Below are 19,109 nucleotides of genomic sequence, written 5' to 3'. Positions count from 1 at the left end.
TATCTTCCAAAACGCCAATCTTCAATCCATCTAACCAATCTGTTATCTCATCCCATTTTCTGCAGCTTATACACCATTCTTCCATAATCTATCAAATGCCTTTGCAAAGAAAATCACTCTACGAATCTCCTTTATCCAATGTATTCATCACTTTATCATAAAATGCAAGCAGATTGCTTACTTTTATGTAGGCAATCATAAGCATAATAATGTAAACAGACCTGCCCTTCACAAACCGATGCTGACCATCAGAGAGAATCTTTTGTTTATCAACCCAATCCTGTATTGTATTCTTAACCAATTTTTCATAAAATACGATCACAACTGCTGATATACAAACCTGTTTATAATTGGAAACTTCTGTCCTAGAACCATTCTTGTGGATAGGTATTATTTTATCTTCTTTCCACTCCTTAGGAATCTTCCCCACTGTAAGACTTTCACTAAATAACCAGGTCAAGAGCATGGCTAACTCTTTTGCACATTCTTTCAAAATATAGGGTGATGTGTCACCCATTCCCACAACCATATTAACATCTACTCTGAGCAAAGCTTGATACACCTCTGGTTCTTTCCACTAATTCTGCTAAGTTGCCTCCCTTCTGCATGTTGCACAGTATCATTACCAATGATAAATATTGATGAAGTGTTCATTAAATACTGGCAGTCCTCAGTTTACGCCTCACTTCCATTCCTAAAAAAACAGGCATAAACCAAATTGGCATAAAACAAACCCAATTTTAATGGGAGGTACAAAGTTATGTTCCACGCAGTCAAAAAATATGCACATGAAGTATGTATAACATTATTATATTTAAAGCTTTGATAATACATACATATATATTTGTTAAAATAAAATTATTAATAACGAAAACAAAACAAAATTATATACAAAAAATATGAAACTTCAAAAAGATATATATTTCTATGTTGAAGTACCTGGCTTCAGATCATCTGCATTTTTTTAAAAAAAAGTATCCAGTGTTAACAGCCAAGATTTCTTTTTCTTTCTTTAAAGAGTTCAGTGTACAGTCGAATAGATGCGATTACACTCCTTTTTACATTCGCACTCCGTTCCCAATCATGGTCCATTTTGCGAAGTTCATCAGTCAATGTCTCTATGCTTGCAAGGATATGCTGTAAGGCCGTTTTTCATATCTCTCAGATATGAAAAATGGCCTTCTTCTTCATTTTCTTTCTCCTCCTTTGGATGGTGACTTAATTGTTCGGCTAATTCTTTTAAGTCTTCATTGGAAAGCGGTTTATCATGGCTCTCTAAGACTTCTGTCACATCTTCAGCTGTAATATCGTTCAATCCCACCTCTTGCACAAGCTTGGTAATGTCTTCAATAACGTTCTCCTCTTGCTCTAATTCCTCGAAGTCGTGCATAAATGCTGAAAGAAGTTTTCGCCATGCTCTTTAGACACTTTGCTGACACTTCGTTCCAAGCTGCTTTGATGTTGTTAATGCCTTTCAAATTATCAAATGACCGCCAACAGTCTTTAACAGTTTTTCCTGAAGTGTCCAAGACTCTTACCATTTCCATAAATGTTATATGGAGGTAATAGGCTTTGAAGATTGATATAATCCCCTGATCCACCGGTTGCAAAAGCGATTTTATGTTTGGGGGCATGTAAACAACCTTGACATCTAATAGTGTTCTTACTTCAGCAAGGTTTTGAGAATGTCCAGGGACATTATCCAAGAGAAGCAATGCCTTGGCTGGCAAATCATTTTCTTTACAGAAGCAAAGCACAGTAGGACAAAAATAATTTGTGCCAATCTATAAAAACGTTTTGTGTAACCCAAGCTTTCTTGTTCCATTTCCAATAGACTGACAGCATGGCTTTAGACCCTTGAAGGCATATGGTGTCTGTGAATGGTAAACCAACATTGGTTTAAGCTTCAAAGTTCTGGAGGCATTTGCACCCAACAAAAGCATAAGTCTATCTTTTGCAGCTTTAAAACCTGGAGCAGAACATTCTTTACAGGAAATGAAGGTGTTTGATGGCAATTTTTTCCAGTAGAGCCTAGTCACATCAACATTAAAAATAAGATCAGGAGGATAACTTCCTTGTTCTACACAGTCTTGAAATTCTTTAGGAAAAGCAGCCGCTGCCACAGCAACATCTGCACTTGCTGCCTCACCACATAATTTGACACTATGGCATTTACTTCGAGACTTAAATCTCATGAACCAACCTTTGCTTCCTAAAAATATTTCTTCACCTCCATCTGTCTTATTAAGATCCTCAAAAATTGTTTTTGCTTTCTCAGTTATAACAGCCTGCATCAGAGGAATGTTTTTCTGATTCAAGTCATCCACCCATAATGATAATAATTTTTCCATTTTTTCATGAAGTTTACCCCTGCTATAACTTATATGTTTTTCATTTAGTACTGCCATAGATTGTTGCGCAGACTGTTTTATTCTATCTGCATTTTTCATAATTGTAGTAGCAGTCAATGGAGGTAAGTTCATACTTCTATAGACATTAGCACATGTCTGCCCATCTTCCATTCTTTGAATCACCTCCATCTTCTTTTCAAGTGTGATTGATTTCCATGCCTTCTTAACACGAAGTTCTGCTAACTTTTCTGCACTTCTTTTATCAGACATGGTATACAATTATGTACTTTATCAATTTAAATATGTATGTATGTAAAAAAAATTAAATAGAACAATTAGGTAGATTCAACAGTAAAACTAGGTTTGATACATATATGTCGTAGTAGCTCAGTAAACACTCAAACACTAGAGTGCCCGCTAGCGTTGTTGATTAGTCAGACCACACACTACAGTAAGAAAGCACGCGCAGGCATCAGGCGTTATTGTGAATCGCCATAAACTGAACTGTCATTAACTGAAGGCTGCCTGTAATTCCTCTATATCATTTGCTATGGTTCCTCTGCTACCATAACTATCCATCAGTGTCAACCTGCCGTAATTTTTCTTCTTGCATGCCACATAACAGAAAAATTCCCGACTGGCCAATCGCTTCCCATATTCTACTTTTTCTTTTTTAACCATTTTTGTCACTTTTCTGGCCTGCACTTTATATTCTTCAGGTGTCTGTTCACTACAAACTGTCTTGTACCTCCTCCATAACTTATTTTGTAATACTGCTTGCTTGTTTCATCATTCATCCATCTCACTCCTACTCTGTTTATTTGCTTAACTCTTGGTATGCAGTATCTAACACTGCTGTGTTAGATACTGCCTTCATCATTTCCCAGGCACTGTCAACATCTTTTCTGCACAATTCATCAACCTGATGTATTGATACTAGTTGACCATGAAGTTTCTCATAATCATCCACCTTATAGTTCCACATATGGACCTTCCTGATAACATTTTCCTGTTTGACTACCTTCCAAACAATACCTCATATACAAATCTCTATAGATTGAACAACAATGGCCTAAGAACTGAAACCTGAGGTAACCACTGATCACCTTAAATCTAGCAGATTTACACCTGCTGTATACCAATTTTTGATATCTGTCTGTCAACCATCCACTGATCCAAGTTAAGAGTTTATATTCCAATCCCATATTTTCCAGTTTATGCATCAGCCTTTTGTGTGGTATCCTATCAAATACCTTAGCAAAATTCAACATTATCATAGTGTATCCATTCCCTTTATCCAACTCAGCCATAACATTGTTATAAAATATGAGCAAATTGCTAAAACATGAAGTTCCTTTAGTAAACCCATGCTGCTCCTTGTAGAGAATAGCTTGTTTGTCTACTTGTTTGTCCTACCACGCCAGAAATACTGAAGGGTCTGTAATTGGACACTTCAGTTTTTTGCACTACCCTTGTACAATGGAAATATCATGCATTCCTGTGGTCATTCCTGAGATGAGATTCAAGTTATACAACATGTTAAAGGCCTAGCCAATTCAGCTGAACATTCCTTTAGCAGAAGTGAAGTTATAGCATATGGGTTTAAATGTCAGATTAATGAATTGGATTTGAGAATTGGCTGTCTGATAGAAATCAGCAATGTTGTAATAGGTTTCACGGTATAATAAGAACACAGATGGTTAAGAAAATAACTATTTATTAACTTAAAAGCTAATATTTCGCTGGTATTATATCCAGCATCTTCAGAGCACACAACACAAAGTTTGTTACAAAGGCAAGACAACCACAATCCGGTGTAACAGTGGGGCTAGTAAAAGTGATTGCAGCGTGCAACACAAGACTAAAGTCCTAATATGGTGCCATCTAGGTTAAAAAAAAAATAAAAAAATAAAAAATTTCAAAGTTTTGAAATATTAGTCCAAATGATAGTCTTTAAATGATAGTTTTTAAGACTATCATTTGGACTACTATTTCAAAACTTTGAATTTTTTTTTTTTTTTTAACCTAGATGGCGCCATATTAGGACTTAGTCTTGTGTTGCACGCTGCAATCACTTTTACTAGCCCCACTGTTACACCGGATTGTGGTTGTCTTGCCTTTGTAACAAACTTTGTGTTGTGTGCTCTGAAGATGCTGGATATAATACCAGCGAAATATTAGCTTTTAAGTTAATAAATAGTTATTTTCTTAACCATCTGTGTTCTTATTATACCGTGAAACCTATTACAACATGTCTCACGAACACATAAGCCTATCCACACGTAGAAATCAGCGAGTTGCGTATGAGGGAGTAGTATCAAGAAAGTAGAAGATTACAAGTAGGGATCCAACTGGCGCAGTATTGGGACATGTATTGTTTAACCTGTATATTAATGACATTGCCAATGCAGTCCAAGGGGATATTCAGTTAGTGGCTGAATATGTCAAAGTTAAGAAGGGTAATAGTGCAGATGTGGTAGCCCTTCAGGAGGATAAGCTTTTTCTTCATATACTTCCACATTTTATTATCACATGCATTATTATTATCATTATCATTTTATTTATTTTTTCAACTTCTGCTTAATAATTCTATTCATCCACTTAACTTGCACCTGATTTATCATACTGATGCTGGGTTTGCTTTCCTTAATACCCTATGTTTATTTCCCATGCACTAATTACATCCTCCGCTTGCAGTTTCTTATACTATGTACTAGTTTAACAAATTGTTCCGAGCTCTTGATTTTGCCATAATCACTGTCTTTATAGCTTTGTATATATAGTATTACTTCTTAATTGAAAATTCCACATGCTTCTCCATCTTTGATATTATCCAGAATGAATGATCACCCTAGCCAATTGAGGGCAAGTGGCTAGGGTGATCATTCATTCTCAAAACTCTAAATGATCATTCACTCTCAAAACTCTAGGGCCCTTCTATTACATGTTGTTTAGGTAACTGTCTCTCAGTAACTGCATAAATTCCCTTTCCTTCCCTTCATGTGCCTTTACCTTCTTCTTCTAGTCTATGTCACCAAAACGGAAGTCCCCCCATAATGATTACTTGCTCCATCCTTACGGACTTGCATCCTTTCCTGATGCATGTCATCCACATCTCCTTTTGCACCCCCCCCCCCACACAAGCCTATAGCAACAACTAACTATATAATTAAGAGGGAGATGTTAAATCCCATTTTATTTTATAGCCAGGTACAAAACTTGGGTCGAAATCCATCGACATCCATAGAGTTTCAATGCCGAAAAAACTATTGGCAGAACCAAGTGTAAATGATCACTTGGATAGTACAACACCGTGCAAAGGTGGAGCAAGCTCCGTCACTAACTTTAATATTCTCTCATAGTGTAAAACCCAGCTCCTAAGAGGTGTATAAATACTGTTTTGCATTATGAGAAGAGGTCACTCCCCAGACCAGTTTCAACCTTTTTTGAGGTCTCATCAGTGAGCAAGTAGACCTGGAATATCACGGTTTTAAGTGAACCGAAACTTATATACCTCTACTATCGAATTGCCGAAGTGGTGTACTATATATTGTTAAATATTGTTAATTACAAAGATAATAAGCTAAAAGGCTATTTTACCGGCAAATTTGTTAATTAAGAGGGAGATGTTAAATCCCGTTTTATTTTATAGCCAGGTACGAAACTCGGGTCGAAATCCATCGACATCCATAGAGTTTCAATGCCGAAAAAACTATCGGTAGAACCAAGTGTAAATGATCACTTGGGTAGTACAACACCAGGGCAACTCCATGCAAAGGTGGAGCAAGCTCCATCACTAACTTTAATATTCTCTCATAATGTAAAACGCAGTTCCCAAGAGCTGGGTTTTACATTATGAGAGAATATTAAAGTTAGTGACGGAGCTTGCTCCACCTTTGCATGGAGTTGCCCTGGTGTTGTACTACCCAAGTGATCATTTACACTTGGTTCTGCCAATAGTTTTTTCGGCATTGAAACTCTATGGATGTCGATGGATTTCGACATCCACAATTAACATCTCCCTCTTAATTAACAAATTTGCCGGTAAAACAGCCTTTCGGCTTATTATCTTTGTAACTAACTATATATTTTGTCTTATAGGCTCTAATCTCACATTAGATAGCTTCATCACTTCCTTCAACCTACCTCCCTTCTGAATATCTGGTCTTGGGGACTGCAATTTTCTGCCATCATTAGCAACATACCGTGTCCCATTGTATTTTCCACCCCCAAAATATAGTATCTCTTATATTCTATCCCTGTAACAATATTTTCCTCTGCTAACCCAGTCTCACTAATGCCTACAATTTTTGGCCAATTCAAGTTAACTGATGAGAAAAAAAAATTCTCACCTTTGTTCTTGATGAATCTAGCATTGCTATAGTATATAAGCACTGTAACATCTCCTTAAGCTGACAAATACCCTTGCATGTTTTAATGATTGTTGCATTTTGTTTTGAGACCCATGAAACTATTTTCTCATTTTTGTGCTGAAGTTACCTTAAGGGTGCTTTGCACACATGTCCACTGTTATGTCATCCTCCTCCCCAATATTCTTAGTTTACTTGATTTTGCACTTCTATTCTCTAAATGAACCAAGCTTCCTCTAAATATCTAACTCAAAATCCATTTAAATGCAATCCATCAATGGCAGCAAGATTATTCTCTAGCTGATTTGAAAGTCTCCTAATGATTTAGGAGGCTTCCAAGTCAGCTAGGGGAATAATCTTAGCTGCAATTATTTTGCCAGGTGTGCCCAGAAGGAGTCCATATAGTAGTATATGGGAAGGCATTGCCAAGGTCACCATTTGCAGAGGAGCTGAATGAATTTTTATCTTAATTTAAAAACAACTGTGAAAAGTCAAACAAAGACAAATAGATTATATGTGTATAAATGCAAACCCCCTAAAGTGTTCCAGTTTTACTTTACAAATATACATTTGCCTCAACAACATTCATGTTCACTAGTTTCCAAAACTACAGTTCAGCTTCAATTATTTCAGCTTTTTAAGCACTACTCACCTCAATTTTCTAAATTACATTCTTGACTCTTTTCTTAATTCTACAGAAATTTACAACTCAATTTCTATAGAATTTTTAGAATCTCTAGAATTTCTAGAAGTTAGAATTTTTGATTTCTTTGGCTAAAAATCTATGAGCCCATTCCATCAGGTCCATTTGTTGTATCACTCACCTAATGTCACCAATAATTTTGTACTTTCTGATTTCTTTGCTTCAAATGTTGATTTTTTACAGTTCAACTTTACCTTAATAGTGAATTCACCTTCCTTGGAGAGTTTAGCATTCACATTTCTAACTGGCTCTCCTTTTACCAACTGCACAGATGATCATGCAGGTAGAGATGCTGAGACATTTACTATCAATAATGGTCATACACAAATTATTCTGCCTATCAGAATACCAGATAACAATAAATAACCACTCTCCAAATATTCTAAATCTCTTCCTCACCAGTGCCCTTCTAAGTGTACATTGTAGATGTCGTTTATACTCTAGACCAGGGGTCTCCAAACTACAGCCCGTGGGTCAGATGCGACACACGATATGATTTTATCTGGCCTGCCAATTGGACTAATTTTTCAATAAGAATCCGCAAAAAAAAACACAGGGTGTTGATAGATTTCAAATGCATTAATTAAAATTTATTAATTAAAATTGTTCAAAATATATTCCCAAATAGCAAAAAGCAACCGTAATCCAAGTTACGGTCTTTCTAACTGTAAAAGGTCGGTTAAAATGGACTAACAAAGAAAAAGAATTTGAATTTTACAAGCAAATATGAAGAAATTTGCTTGTAAATTTATCTCTATTTTTGGGACAACGTATCTTTGCAAACAAACTTTTCCCGAATGAAATATATCAAGTCAAAATACAGGGCAAATTTATCTGATGAACATTTGAAATCGCTACTTGTAATTAGCACTTCAAAATTTGAACCTCGGTTTAATAAGATTTTAAAAACACAAACGGCAATTACATCATTCACATTAATGGTTTTATTATAATTTGTGATAAAAATATGAGAATTGCTGATAGTGTTCATTGTCATTAATATATGATAATTTAATCTCACATACTCTATAATCAGTTTTTATCTGCTTTCAATAAAACTCATATATCTAGTTCTAGAGTTTTTTTTTTTTTTACTACGGCCCGCCGAACAGTGCTGAAGTACCCAATGTGACCCTCACGGTGAAAAGTTTGGGGACCACTGCTCTAGACAATTCAGACCACAATCTTGATTTCTTCTCCCATGGAGCAATGCTCATGCAGTCTTATCCACACATTGTCTGGGATTATAAGAAAGCCAAATGGAATGATCTTCATGACTTTTATGACTTCATTTATTGTTTTCAGTCTTCTGCTCCAAACATCTGCAATAAATAGATCAGTGAGCAATTCTTATTGATATGAAAACATTTGTTCCTCATTCCACTATAAATTATAACCTCTTATCTAAGTTTTTGTTCTTCAAAAAGTGCACCAAGGCTGTACAAAAGAAGAAAACTGGCCATATTGCAACTGGCATTCATTGAGATCTCCAGTTTCCTCTTCTATTTATACTAAATCCCAAAACAGCTACAAGTAAACTATTAGCACATCCAAAACTGATTTTGAAAGGGCTAAAAGCAAGATATTGCATTATACAAAAATAGCAAATTTCTTCCTTTTTTTCATTTTCTGGGTATCTTGCTAAAGCTGTTAGCTGTACTTTATGTCCAACCATACTTACACTACAGTTGGACAAAAGCCACCTCTTTTGCACTTAGATGGATCCAGTGCATCGTTAACCACAGAAAATGCTGTTCACCTTGCTACTTACTTTTCCTCTAAATCCTGCATAGACAATAATAATAAACCATTCCAAAGACATAACATTCAATAGCTCCTTCAATATTTTGCCAGAAAGATCAGAAGAATCTTATGCAAGTTGGACACCAAGAAGTCTTGTGATATTCGCAGTGAAGATTTAAAGGTTCGTGCTCCAGAATTGATGCTGTTCTCTGTTGCCATTTTATTCCCTCCTATTCCACTGGTATTTATCCTGCAGCCTGGAAATTAGCCCATATTAAACCCAATTCTGATGAAGGGTCAAAGGAGACCTCCAAATAGCCTTTAAAGGCAGTGGTTCTTAACTGGTGTTCCACAGAAGGTGAATAGGTGTTCCACGAGAAGTTCTCGAATTTGTCATTTTTAAATTAATTTATCAGCACAAATTAATTTAATGATAGATTAATTGATGTTTAATTAATAATTAATTAATAATTAATTATTGATTAATAACAAAAAATCAGCTAAATTACCAATTAATTATTAATTTATACATTGTAAAATACCAAGGTGTTCTGTGAAAATTTCAGGATTTGTAAAGTGTTCCGTAGTCGAAAAAAGTTTGAGAAACACTGCTTTAAAGGAATGTGAAGAACTGACTGGGAATTCTGACCTAATGTCCAATCCTGACCTTGTCGTATATATGGAAAAAAGTGTTACAGTGGCTGCACTGAATAGTTCAGAGGGTCTGGACAAAGGGATGAATTCCAGATGATTGGAGTAGAGCGCTCATAGTACCTACATAAAAAAATTAAATAAAACTAAATGTGAGAATTATAAAGGTATTTCTCAACTGAGTGTTGGTAAGATTTATGCAAGTATATTTGAGAAATGGTTGAAAAGGATTGTGGAAGAAAAGCCTGGTGAAGAACAAGCTGGATTCAGACCAAATAGAGGTTGTCAGGATCAGATTTTCACTTTACAACAAATAGTCGAGAAATCATGGGAATATAACAAAGACATGCATTTAAGTTTTGTAGATCTAGAAAAGGCATATGAAAAGGTGCCAAGAGAGAAGCTTTTCAAATAGCTACAGTTATATGGTGTCAATGGGGAATTATATGAAGTAACACTTAGTCTTTATTTGAGTTGTAAGTCAGCAGCTAGAATTGAAGGAAGCACAGGAAGATGGCTTAATGTTAAATCTGGTGTGAGACAAGGATATACATTATCCCCCTTGGTTATTCATTATCTATATGGATCACATTATGAAGGAAAGCAGTATTAAACCTGACATCAAAATTGAAGATGTTAATGTCAACTCTTTGCTTTATGCGGACAATGTTATACTTCTAAATAAATCCGTTACAAGTCTGCAAGATTCCCTGACTAAACTGAATAACTGTTGTAATAGATATGGTATGAAGGTCAATAACAAGACAAAGACAATGAAAATAGGCACAAACATTGAAAAATCAACTGCAGTGTGAATGGAGAACCTATAGAACAGGTGAAACATTTTAGCTACTCAGGCACGATTTTTAGTGAAGATGGTAAATTAAATATGGAAACAGACAACAGAATCAACAAAGCTGGTATGGTAGGAAGTTCATCTGAATAAATTTATATGGAATAAGAAAGAAATTAGTCAAAACACTAAATTAGCTGTATACAAGACAGTGTTCAAACCAATTTTAACTTATGGATCCGAGAGGTGAGTTAGATGTAAAACACTTGACCAAAGACTAGAGACTGTAGATATGAGAGTTCTGAAAAAGATTAGGGGCATGAACAGATGGCATCAATGGCAATATCATATTAAAAACACGAATATTAGGAAAGAACATGACATTGTCAGCATCCAGGAATGCATTAGTAGAGCTAATCTCAGGTGGTATGGTCACTTAAACAGAATGGGCGAAGAAAGATTTGCAAAACAAGTGTTCTCTGCCAGGTTGGCAGGAAAACGACCCAGAGGAAGATCATGATATAGGTGGATTGATACGGTACAAAGTGCCTTAGACGATAGAAATATAAGATCTGATAATGTTGGAGTCTTGACAAGTAACAGACTGATTTGGAGTAAAATTGTAGATAGGAAGTAAGTAATGATGTAAATTTTTCATGTAGCACTATCATATCCTGTACACCTCTTGAGGATACATGGCAGGAATTTGATGATGATGATAAACCCAATTTCATCATCATCATCATCATCAAATTCCTGCCATGTACCCTCAAGGGGTGTACAGGATATGATAGTACTACATGAAAAAAATTACATCATTATTAATTTCCTATCTACAATTTTCCTCCAAATCAGTCTGTTACTTGTCAAGACTCCAACATTATCAGATCTTATATTTCTATCATCTAAAGCACTTTGTACCGTATCAATCCACCTATATCTTGGTCTTCCTCTGGGTCGTTTTGCTGCTAACCTGGCAGAGAACACTTGTTTTGCTAATCTTTCCTCGCCCATTCTGTTTAAGTGACCATACCACCTGAGATTAGCTCTTCTAACGCATTCCTGGATGCAGATAATGTCAAGTTCTTTCCTAATATCCTCGTTTTTAATATGATACTGCCATTGATGCCATCTGTTCATGCCTATAATTTTTCTCAGGACTCTCATATCTGTGGTCTCTAGTCTTTGGTCAAGTGTTTTACTTCTGACCCAGCTCTCAGATCCATAAGTTAAAACTGGTTTGAACACTGTTTGAACAAACCCAATTTCTAAGGATGAAAAATCTTTGCCCTCTAATTTGCTGTCCAATTTCACTCACTTCAAGTAACAGAAAAAACTATTAATACTCAACATCTATGTCATCTAGCCTCTCAACTAATAAATGATTGCCAGTATGGTTTCTGCCACTGTCAACAACCACTTGAAAAATCTTAAGAGATTGATCTTAATACCTTTAAGCATTTGATCTGATTTTGCAAAAAAGCCTATTAGGTAGGTTTCTTCAATATAGTCTACCTTATGACTTCTACAACTGGGTTGACAGCCTTCTTTCTTGATGCACGTTACATGTGATGGTGGACAGTTCTTTATCCTCAAACTCTGAAACTAATGCTGGTGGTCCACAAGGCTGTTCCACTTACTCTCTTTCTTTTATATATCATGACCCTCTCCAGTTGACTGCAAATCCAATACAACTTTTTAATTAATTCACTAAGAGTAGATTGTATCAATTAAATAGTTCAGATAACAGCACCCTCTCCATGGAACTTAACCACATTCACAAAACCCTCTTAGCCAATGGCAAAATTACTACCATATCCAAAAAATATTAAAACCTCAAAACCACACACTCCCCTCTTCCCACTCTCCAGAACAGAGCCTACACTAAAGCTATCCCCATTCCATATACCCAACACACATCTGAAAAACTAAAAAACATCCTAAAAAAATACAACCTTCCAACCACTTACAGACCATATAAAAAATTAGCATCCCTCCACCAAAGACTAGCTACAGTCCCTAGACTTGTCAGGTGTTTACCAAGTTCCTTGTAATTGTAAACTATCCAGCTATGACCAAACAGGCAGGATAGCCAACATCAGAACTGAACACATATCTGTTACTACCATACAGCCACTTAGGACTCAGTGCCCATGCTTTGGACACCTGCCATAGGATATGCTGGAAGAAGACTACTGTATTCCATCATAGCAATTATAAATGCCAAAGACTTTTCCCTTGAAAACTTAAACTACCCTAATCTCAACAAATTTGGTTGCATGAAACTGCCGGAAATTTGGGAAGCTCTCATCCTCTGTACTTCAGCCCAGCAGCCAAGGATGCCCAATAATTTAGCTCACTAGGAGACGCTATTTAGAACTAAGCTACTGTCAGTTAACATGCTTTAGGCTCTTTACTTAGTGTGGTGCCTGCACATACATATATTTTGCTCCCTGATTATGGCAATTTGACTTTGCCGAAACATTGGAAGTACTAATTACATTTATTTTAGTTAATATATTAGTCTATGTTTCAATTTCTTTAAAAAATACTTATGTAAACTCTTACGTGACTGCTGGCATAAGAGAGGTCGTGAATATTATTTGCAACCTCTCAAATTATTGACTTCCAAATATCATGACGTACGAGTCCTTGCTTTCCATTTAATGTGCCAGACTTGCAGCACACATCCTCACAGAACATCCCATGGTAGATGGTATGCTATCTCCATGACTTATTTAGAAGAGAATACAGTACTTTCATCAGATTGTTCAAGGGGGTCTTCCAAGGTCATTTGCTCACATGGCACACTAAATAGAAACAAGAGCTTATCACATACAGAGTTTACACAAAAGTGCATAGACTGTGCATGATGTGCCTGTGATTAATATAATTAATGTAATATAATTAATGTGATTAAAACTATCACTCCAGTATTTTCAATTTATAGAAATAATGGCAGTTGGAAATGTTTGAGTTTTTTGTTTGTGTTAAATATCTTTCTGAAGATGCTGTCAGACATACAGAACAGCAAAACAAGTCAGAGAAACATTGTTTTAATAAATAAAGATCTATGAGTCAAATATGGTTAATCATTTAAAATCCAATACAGTTTTGCTGATGCCACACTCCTCTTATTCATTTGAGAGGCTTTGTACTACATAAATCACCCTCTACAATCTTAAATTCTATGTCACAATAGTTTGCAATTTCCCTCCAAACCATTCTTAAATCGTTTTCTGATAATTTTGTTAATTTCAATGCTAGTAGAACTTAATCCAATTGTATTTCCTCCAAACAAAGAACCTCTCTCTCTTCCAGTCTTACTTCCGACAACATCCAGATCGCTAAACAAGATGAAACTTCTCCTCTTGAGATTACTCTCTCTCTCTCTTGGCATAAAACTATTGCAAATATTTCCTCCTTAGCATCCAAAAAATTAAGCTCTCTTTTTCAGGCATTACTTTATCTCTGAACAACTATTAACTCTGACTTGCAAATTCAGTCAATCACTGAACACACTATTCTAAAATTGGGATAGTGTCCCTAAGAGTTTCCTAAAAATATCTGACTTGGTACAGAAGAGTGCAATTAGGGTGATAAATTACCTATCTCCCACTAATTCACTCCACTCTCTTTCACACAGGCATTCATTTCTGCTGTTTGCATTTTCTATAAATATTTTCATGGACACTACTCATCAGAACTGCCATCAACAATTCCCCTACTCTCTTGTAAATCTTAAAACTTGCAGCAGCTATTTAATTTTACCACAGATTCTTCATGGTTCAACTCAAAAGTCACAGAATTTTTTTTCACATCTTCATTTGTTCCTTCTATTGCTGTCTTTTAATTCTTCTCATGTATGTCCAAAAGAGTGGTACAATCTAATGATTTTCAAATCTAACGTTAATAAGTTTATTCTCAGCTTTCTACCCATCTAAAATACTAATGTAGTACAGGTTGAACAACCTTTTGGGGATTACCATAAAAAGAAGAAAGCACAATTACATCATGCACTTTAGCATATCCCTTATTAATACAGAGTATTGTTTTTTACTCTCCCGTTTCACGCTGTTAATATTCTCACTCTTTCCTTTCACCTCTCCATTCTTATTCTTCTCTAGTCTTTCTAGCTCATTCTTTTCCTGTTAGTGACTCTCTATACATGCAATTTCTCTCCTCTTATTCATTAGTGAGGTGGCTTTAATGCCACCTCACTATTCCTGTAGTGCATCACTTCTTTCATGCTACCTTTCTTCAGACTCATACTTCACTCATTGCTATATTCCTCTTTGTTCTCTTCAACACTCACATTTCACATTTTTATTTTTTATTATAAAACATTCCCTATATGAGCACTTCTGACGCTCACTTTTGTAACTCTTTTGACACTCTATTTTCACTTACCACTCACTATCAATAGAAATACATTACTGCCATATTGTATCTCACAAAGTTCGTCATACTGAATTTCCTGACTAATAAAACATTGGCCACTATTGTCCTTGAATGCTTTAGTACCATAAGCTGCACCATAATAGTACATAAAAATAAAGCTTGCAAAAATACAAAATACAAATGCACACCAAATTAAACCATACTATAAACTAAATAACAGTAATCACATAGTACCACTAATTAAAAACTATATCACATCTTTTTACAGAGACACTTAATGACAGTATTTTTTCAAACCACTTCCTCTTGGCAGCCTTTTTTTTCAAGTCTCCAGTAAGCAGAGCAGTGTTCTCTCACCAGATTATGATATTCATCTCCCACATAAAGATAACCAGAAACATTCATGCCATGATGGGATTCAAACCTGCAATCTGTTGGTTGGAGAATGGGTACGTTAATCACTTGGCCAACCAGGCCAGCTAATTATCACTTTTGATTTCAAATCTCTGCATGCTCTTGTATCCTGAATCAATATGAAGATACTCTCAATAATAACATAATACTAACATAACAATACAGTCAATAAGCCTTCTTATTTCTTGAATGTTTTCTCCATGCAGATTTTTTTTTCATGTTGGAACCTGGCACTATTAATGATTAGTTTATGATCTGAACCAAAATCCAGTAGTTACTTGCCTTTATCAGCAAATTATCCCAAAATATTGTTTATTATGTCTGGGAATCATTTCTTATTCTGCTGTTCATGTCTCCAACCAACATTTCACTCAGCCAGACAGGGCCAGCCTGGCTGGCCGAGTGGGTAGCGTGTCTGCTCTCCAGTCAAGAGGCTGCGGGTTTGAATCCAAGCGTGGGGCATGGATGTTTGTGATTGTCTGTGGAAATACTAGTGGTGGCAGTCAGTGGTAGATGGCATTGGTGTAGTTGTGGTCAATTGCTAGATTGAGTGGTGGAAGCAGAACTGTAGAGTAGATGCCCTCCCTCAATGAGTCTTTGGACTCCCTGGAGGTGACAAATAAAAATAATAATAATAATTTATTTTCTTCTTTTATTTATGTCAAGCTGGGCAGATCTAATGACTTGAAAATTTTCTTTCTTTCTACTAGAGTCACTGGTGTGATCATATGCAAAAATAAGTCTCATTATCCAACATCATACTTTGAAATCTGATCATTTTATTCTACTCAAGACAGCTACTTATTTGAGAAATTTATCGTTGTGTTTAGTGTTGAATATTACAGCTACTCCTTTTCTCTGATCAATGTTTCCCAAATATAAGTATCTCACCTGCTTTTCTCGTCTTTATCTTAGTAATAGCAATTATGTGAACATAGCATTTATGTAGTTTACCTTCCAGCTAAAACTCTTTTTCCAATGACATGACACCTCTAATGTTTACAGTACCTAACTTCAATTCCTTTGATCAAACTTTATGGTGAAACTCAAGTAAAACGTTTAAATATCAACTTATACATGAGAGAAAAAATAAATTTTTTTAATAAACTGCTAATAAACTTTTACCTTTTATATACAATTTTTAAATCTTTCCATTCTAAAAAGGAACACATCTTGGGTTTACGAGCCAAAATTGTAGTCACAAGCTCTCGAGTAATTTTTTTCTTCAATTTATCCGGGTGTGCCACATACCACTTCTGTAGTCTTAATTTACCTTGTCGACTAAATAACAACATGAACTGCATCTAAAATGAAAAATAAAAACAATATAACTCATAATGAAATTCTAGGCATTTGTTTTCTCCATACCATTATATTAACTTGTGAATAAAAGTACAATGATGTCTATTGTCAACCTTTAAATAACCAAACCTTCAATTAACTGACTCTTTTATTTGGTTAACATGCCAAATGATTTCTGGTAGCAATGTAAAAATCTCACATAATTGTGATAACTTATTATGTTCCTTTTTTACAGTATTATATAAATTGAGTATAAATTTCATAAATAAGGTTCTAGTTTCGTTACACAATAAGACTTTTTTAAAAAAAAAAATAACTTCACATTTCTTATTATATTGTATCCTTGTATTACCAGAAGTGCCATGAGGATAAGCAGTGCCAATAAAAAAAGAAAACTTAAATATATTATTAATAGTGTACTTGTTTCCTTGATAATGTAATCCTTAGGGAGTTATAATTATTAACGCAGACCTCCATAGAGTCAAAAGACTCATCATGGGAGGCAAACACTGTCTGTCTCTCTCTCACACACACACAGACACAAATTGCTTTAAACTCATATTCAATATATCTGCATTCACAACGTCAGGCAATGCATTTCACTCAACAACCATTCTCCATGCAAAGAATCTGCTCCTTATGCCCTACTCACACCCTTCTTATACAGTTTCCAGGTATATCCCCTTGTCTTGTTCTACCTGCTTCTCCCATTCTATGAAAAATTTCTTCCACATTAACCTGGTAACAATCTTTTACCAATTTAAATGTCTCAATCATATCCCCACTCTTCTTCCTATTCATGAGGCTTTGCAAACTGCTTTCCCTCAATCTGTCCTCATATCCCACATCTCAAAGACCAGTTATGACCTTAGTCAGTCTTCTCTGGACTCTCTCTAATATATCCTCATCACCACCATGAAAACCAGGAGACCAAATCTGTGTACAATAATCCATATGAAGCCTGATCAATAGAACCAGAACCTCTTTATTTCTACAAGTTAAGGTCTTTCGCATCATTTCCATAATCTGATGTGTCTTCACAACTTGTACAATGTGAGCTCTGAACTTCAGATGCTTGTCCACCATCATTCCAAAGTCTCTTATCTCCTCAATCTATCAAAAGTTTTTGCAAAATCTAAGTATACAACTGTATATGCATCTCCTTTTCCAATACATTAGTCACCTTGTTATAGTACACAAGCAAGTTGGTAAAACATGACCTCCCTTTAATAAACCCATGCTGACAAGCACAAAGAATACCACTGTTATCAACCCACTTTTGTATCCACTCCAATACCTTAACTACAGCTCCAGATATACAGATCAGGCTATAATTTGTTGCCTTATCCTTATCACTACCTTTGTGAAGTGGAACAATTTTGCCTTCCTTCCACTCCTTTGGGACTTGTGCTGTTGCAAGGCTCTTGTAATCTGATGTAGGCCAAGGCTGATGCTAATTCTTGGAACATTCCCTTAAGACACTTGGTGATATATCATTAAGTCCTATTGCCTTATTGACATCTAGCTTACTTAACTCCCCATATATACCTCTTCTCTTGCTTGCTTACCATTAAGTCTTCTCTTATTTCATATTAATATTGTGTAGGTGTGATATTTTATGTTTTTCATAATAGTTTTTCCAATCTTGGTTGGAAAAACTTACTTCAACCTTGGTATCACTTCTGGATCTGGCTCCAACTCACGAGACCTCAATAAAGGTTGAAACCTTTATTGAGGTCTCTGGGTAGTGACCCTTCTCATAATGCATGGTATCATACATGTCCATAAGGATATGTGCTTTGCATTATGGGATACCAAGGCAAGTGACGTGAAGTCATTGTTTTATTTCCCATTATGTCACCTTTTCATGTTGCCATTACTATTGCTATTCCTTTTAGGGTATTCTTTTATCAATTTATATGGTTTTCAATAGCTTCCAAAACATTTTGTCACCTTTCATGACTTCTGTTTAGCTAGTTTTACATATTGCTTTGCCTCCTTATATTTTTCTTGAGTGTAACACATCAACAATAACATAGTCTGTGTATTAAGGCTTAAATACTGGGTAGAGATATGCATAAGTCATGCTTCTATGGGAGACTGTCTAGATAATGAGTGCTGTGTATTTGAAGTGCAGTTTGAAATGAAATTTGCATGACATTTTCATAATACAGTAATTTGAATTAAAATTTTCTTAAAGAAATTTTGGCCATAACTTCAGATGGTTGAAGTGGAGAGTATCTGCATATTTTTCTTTTCATTACAATATTCATTTTTATACTGTTCAAAATTTTATCTCTATCTACAAGATAATCACTTTTATTTTAATCTCCTGTATGTTCTGGTATCCAAAACCAGTGTGAAGATATCACTATTAACAA

General features: G+C 35.4%; 1 protein-coding gene across 3 annotated transcripts in view; it reads right to left on the bottom strand.

Moving 5' to 3' along the window:
* Nucleotides 1-19,109, bottom strand: part of LOC150093231 (AP-1 complex subunit sigma-2-like) — a 120,864-nt gene that overhangs the window by 88,125 nt on the left and 13,630 nt on the right. For all 3 annotated transcript variants that reach the window (XM_090413859.1, XM_090413861.1, XM_090413860.1), the window contains exon 2: nt 16,552-16,730. In XM_090413859.1, coding sequence (XP_090269985.1) covers nt 16,552-16,730 — 179 coding nt within the window. The remainder of the gene's footprint in view (nt 1-16,551; nt 16,731-19,109) is intronic.

The sequence above is a fragment of the Typopeltis vanoorti genome, chromosome 24 (genome assembly GCF_054136105.1).
Source record: "Typopeltis vanoorti isolate ZY-2024b chromosome 24, IOZ_Tvanoo_1.0, whole genome shotgun sequence".
NCBI lineage: Eukaryota > Metazoa > Arthropoda > Arachnida > Uropygi > Thelyphonidae > Typopeltis > Typopeltis vanoorti.
Note: the sequence above shows the minus strand (reverse complement) of the source record. Positions and strands in the feature narration are given on the sequence as shown.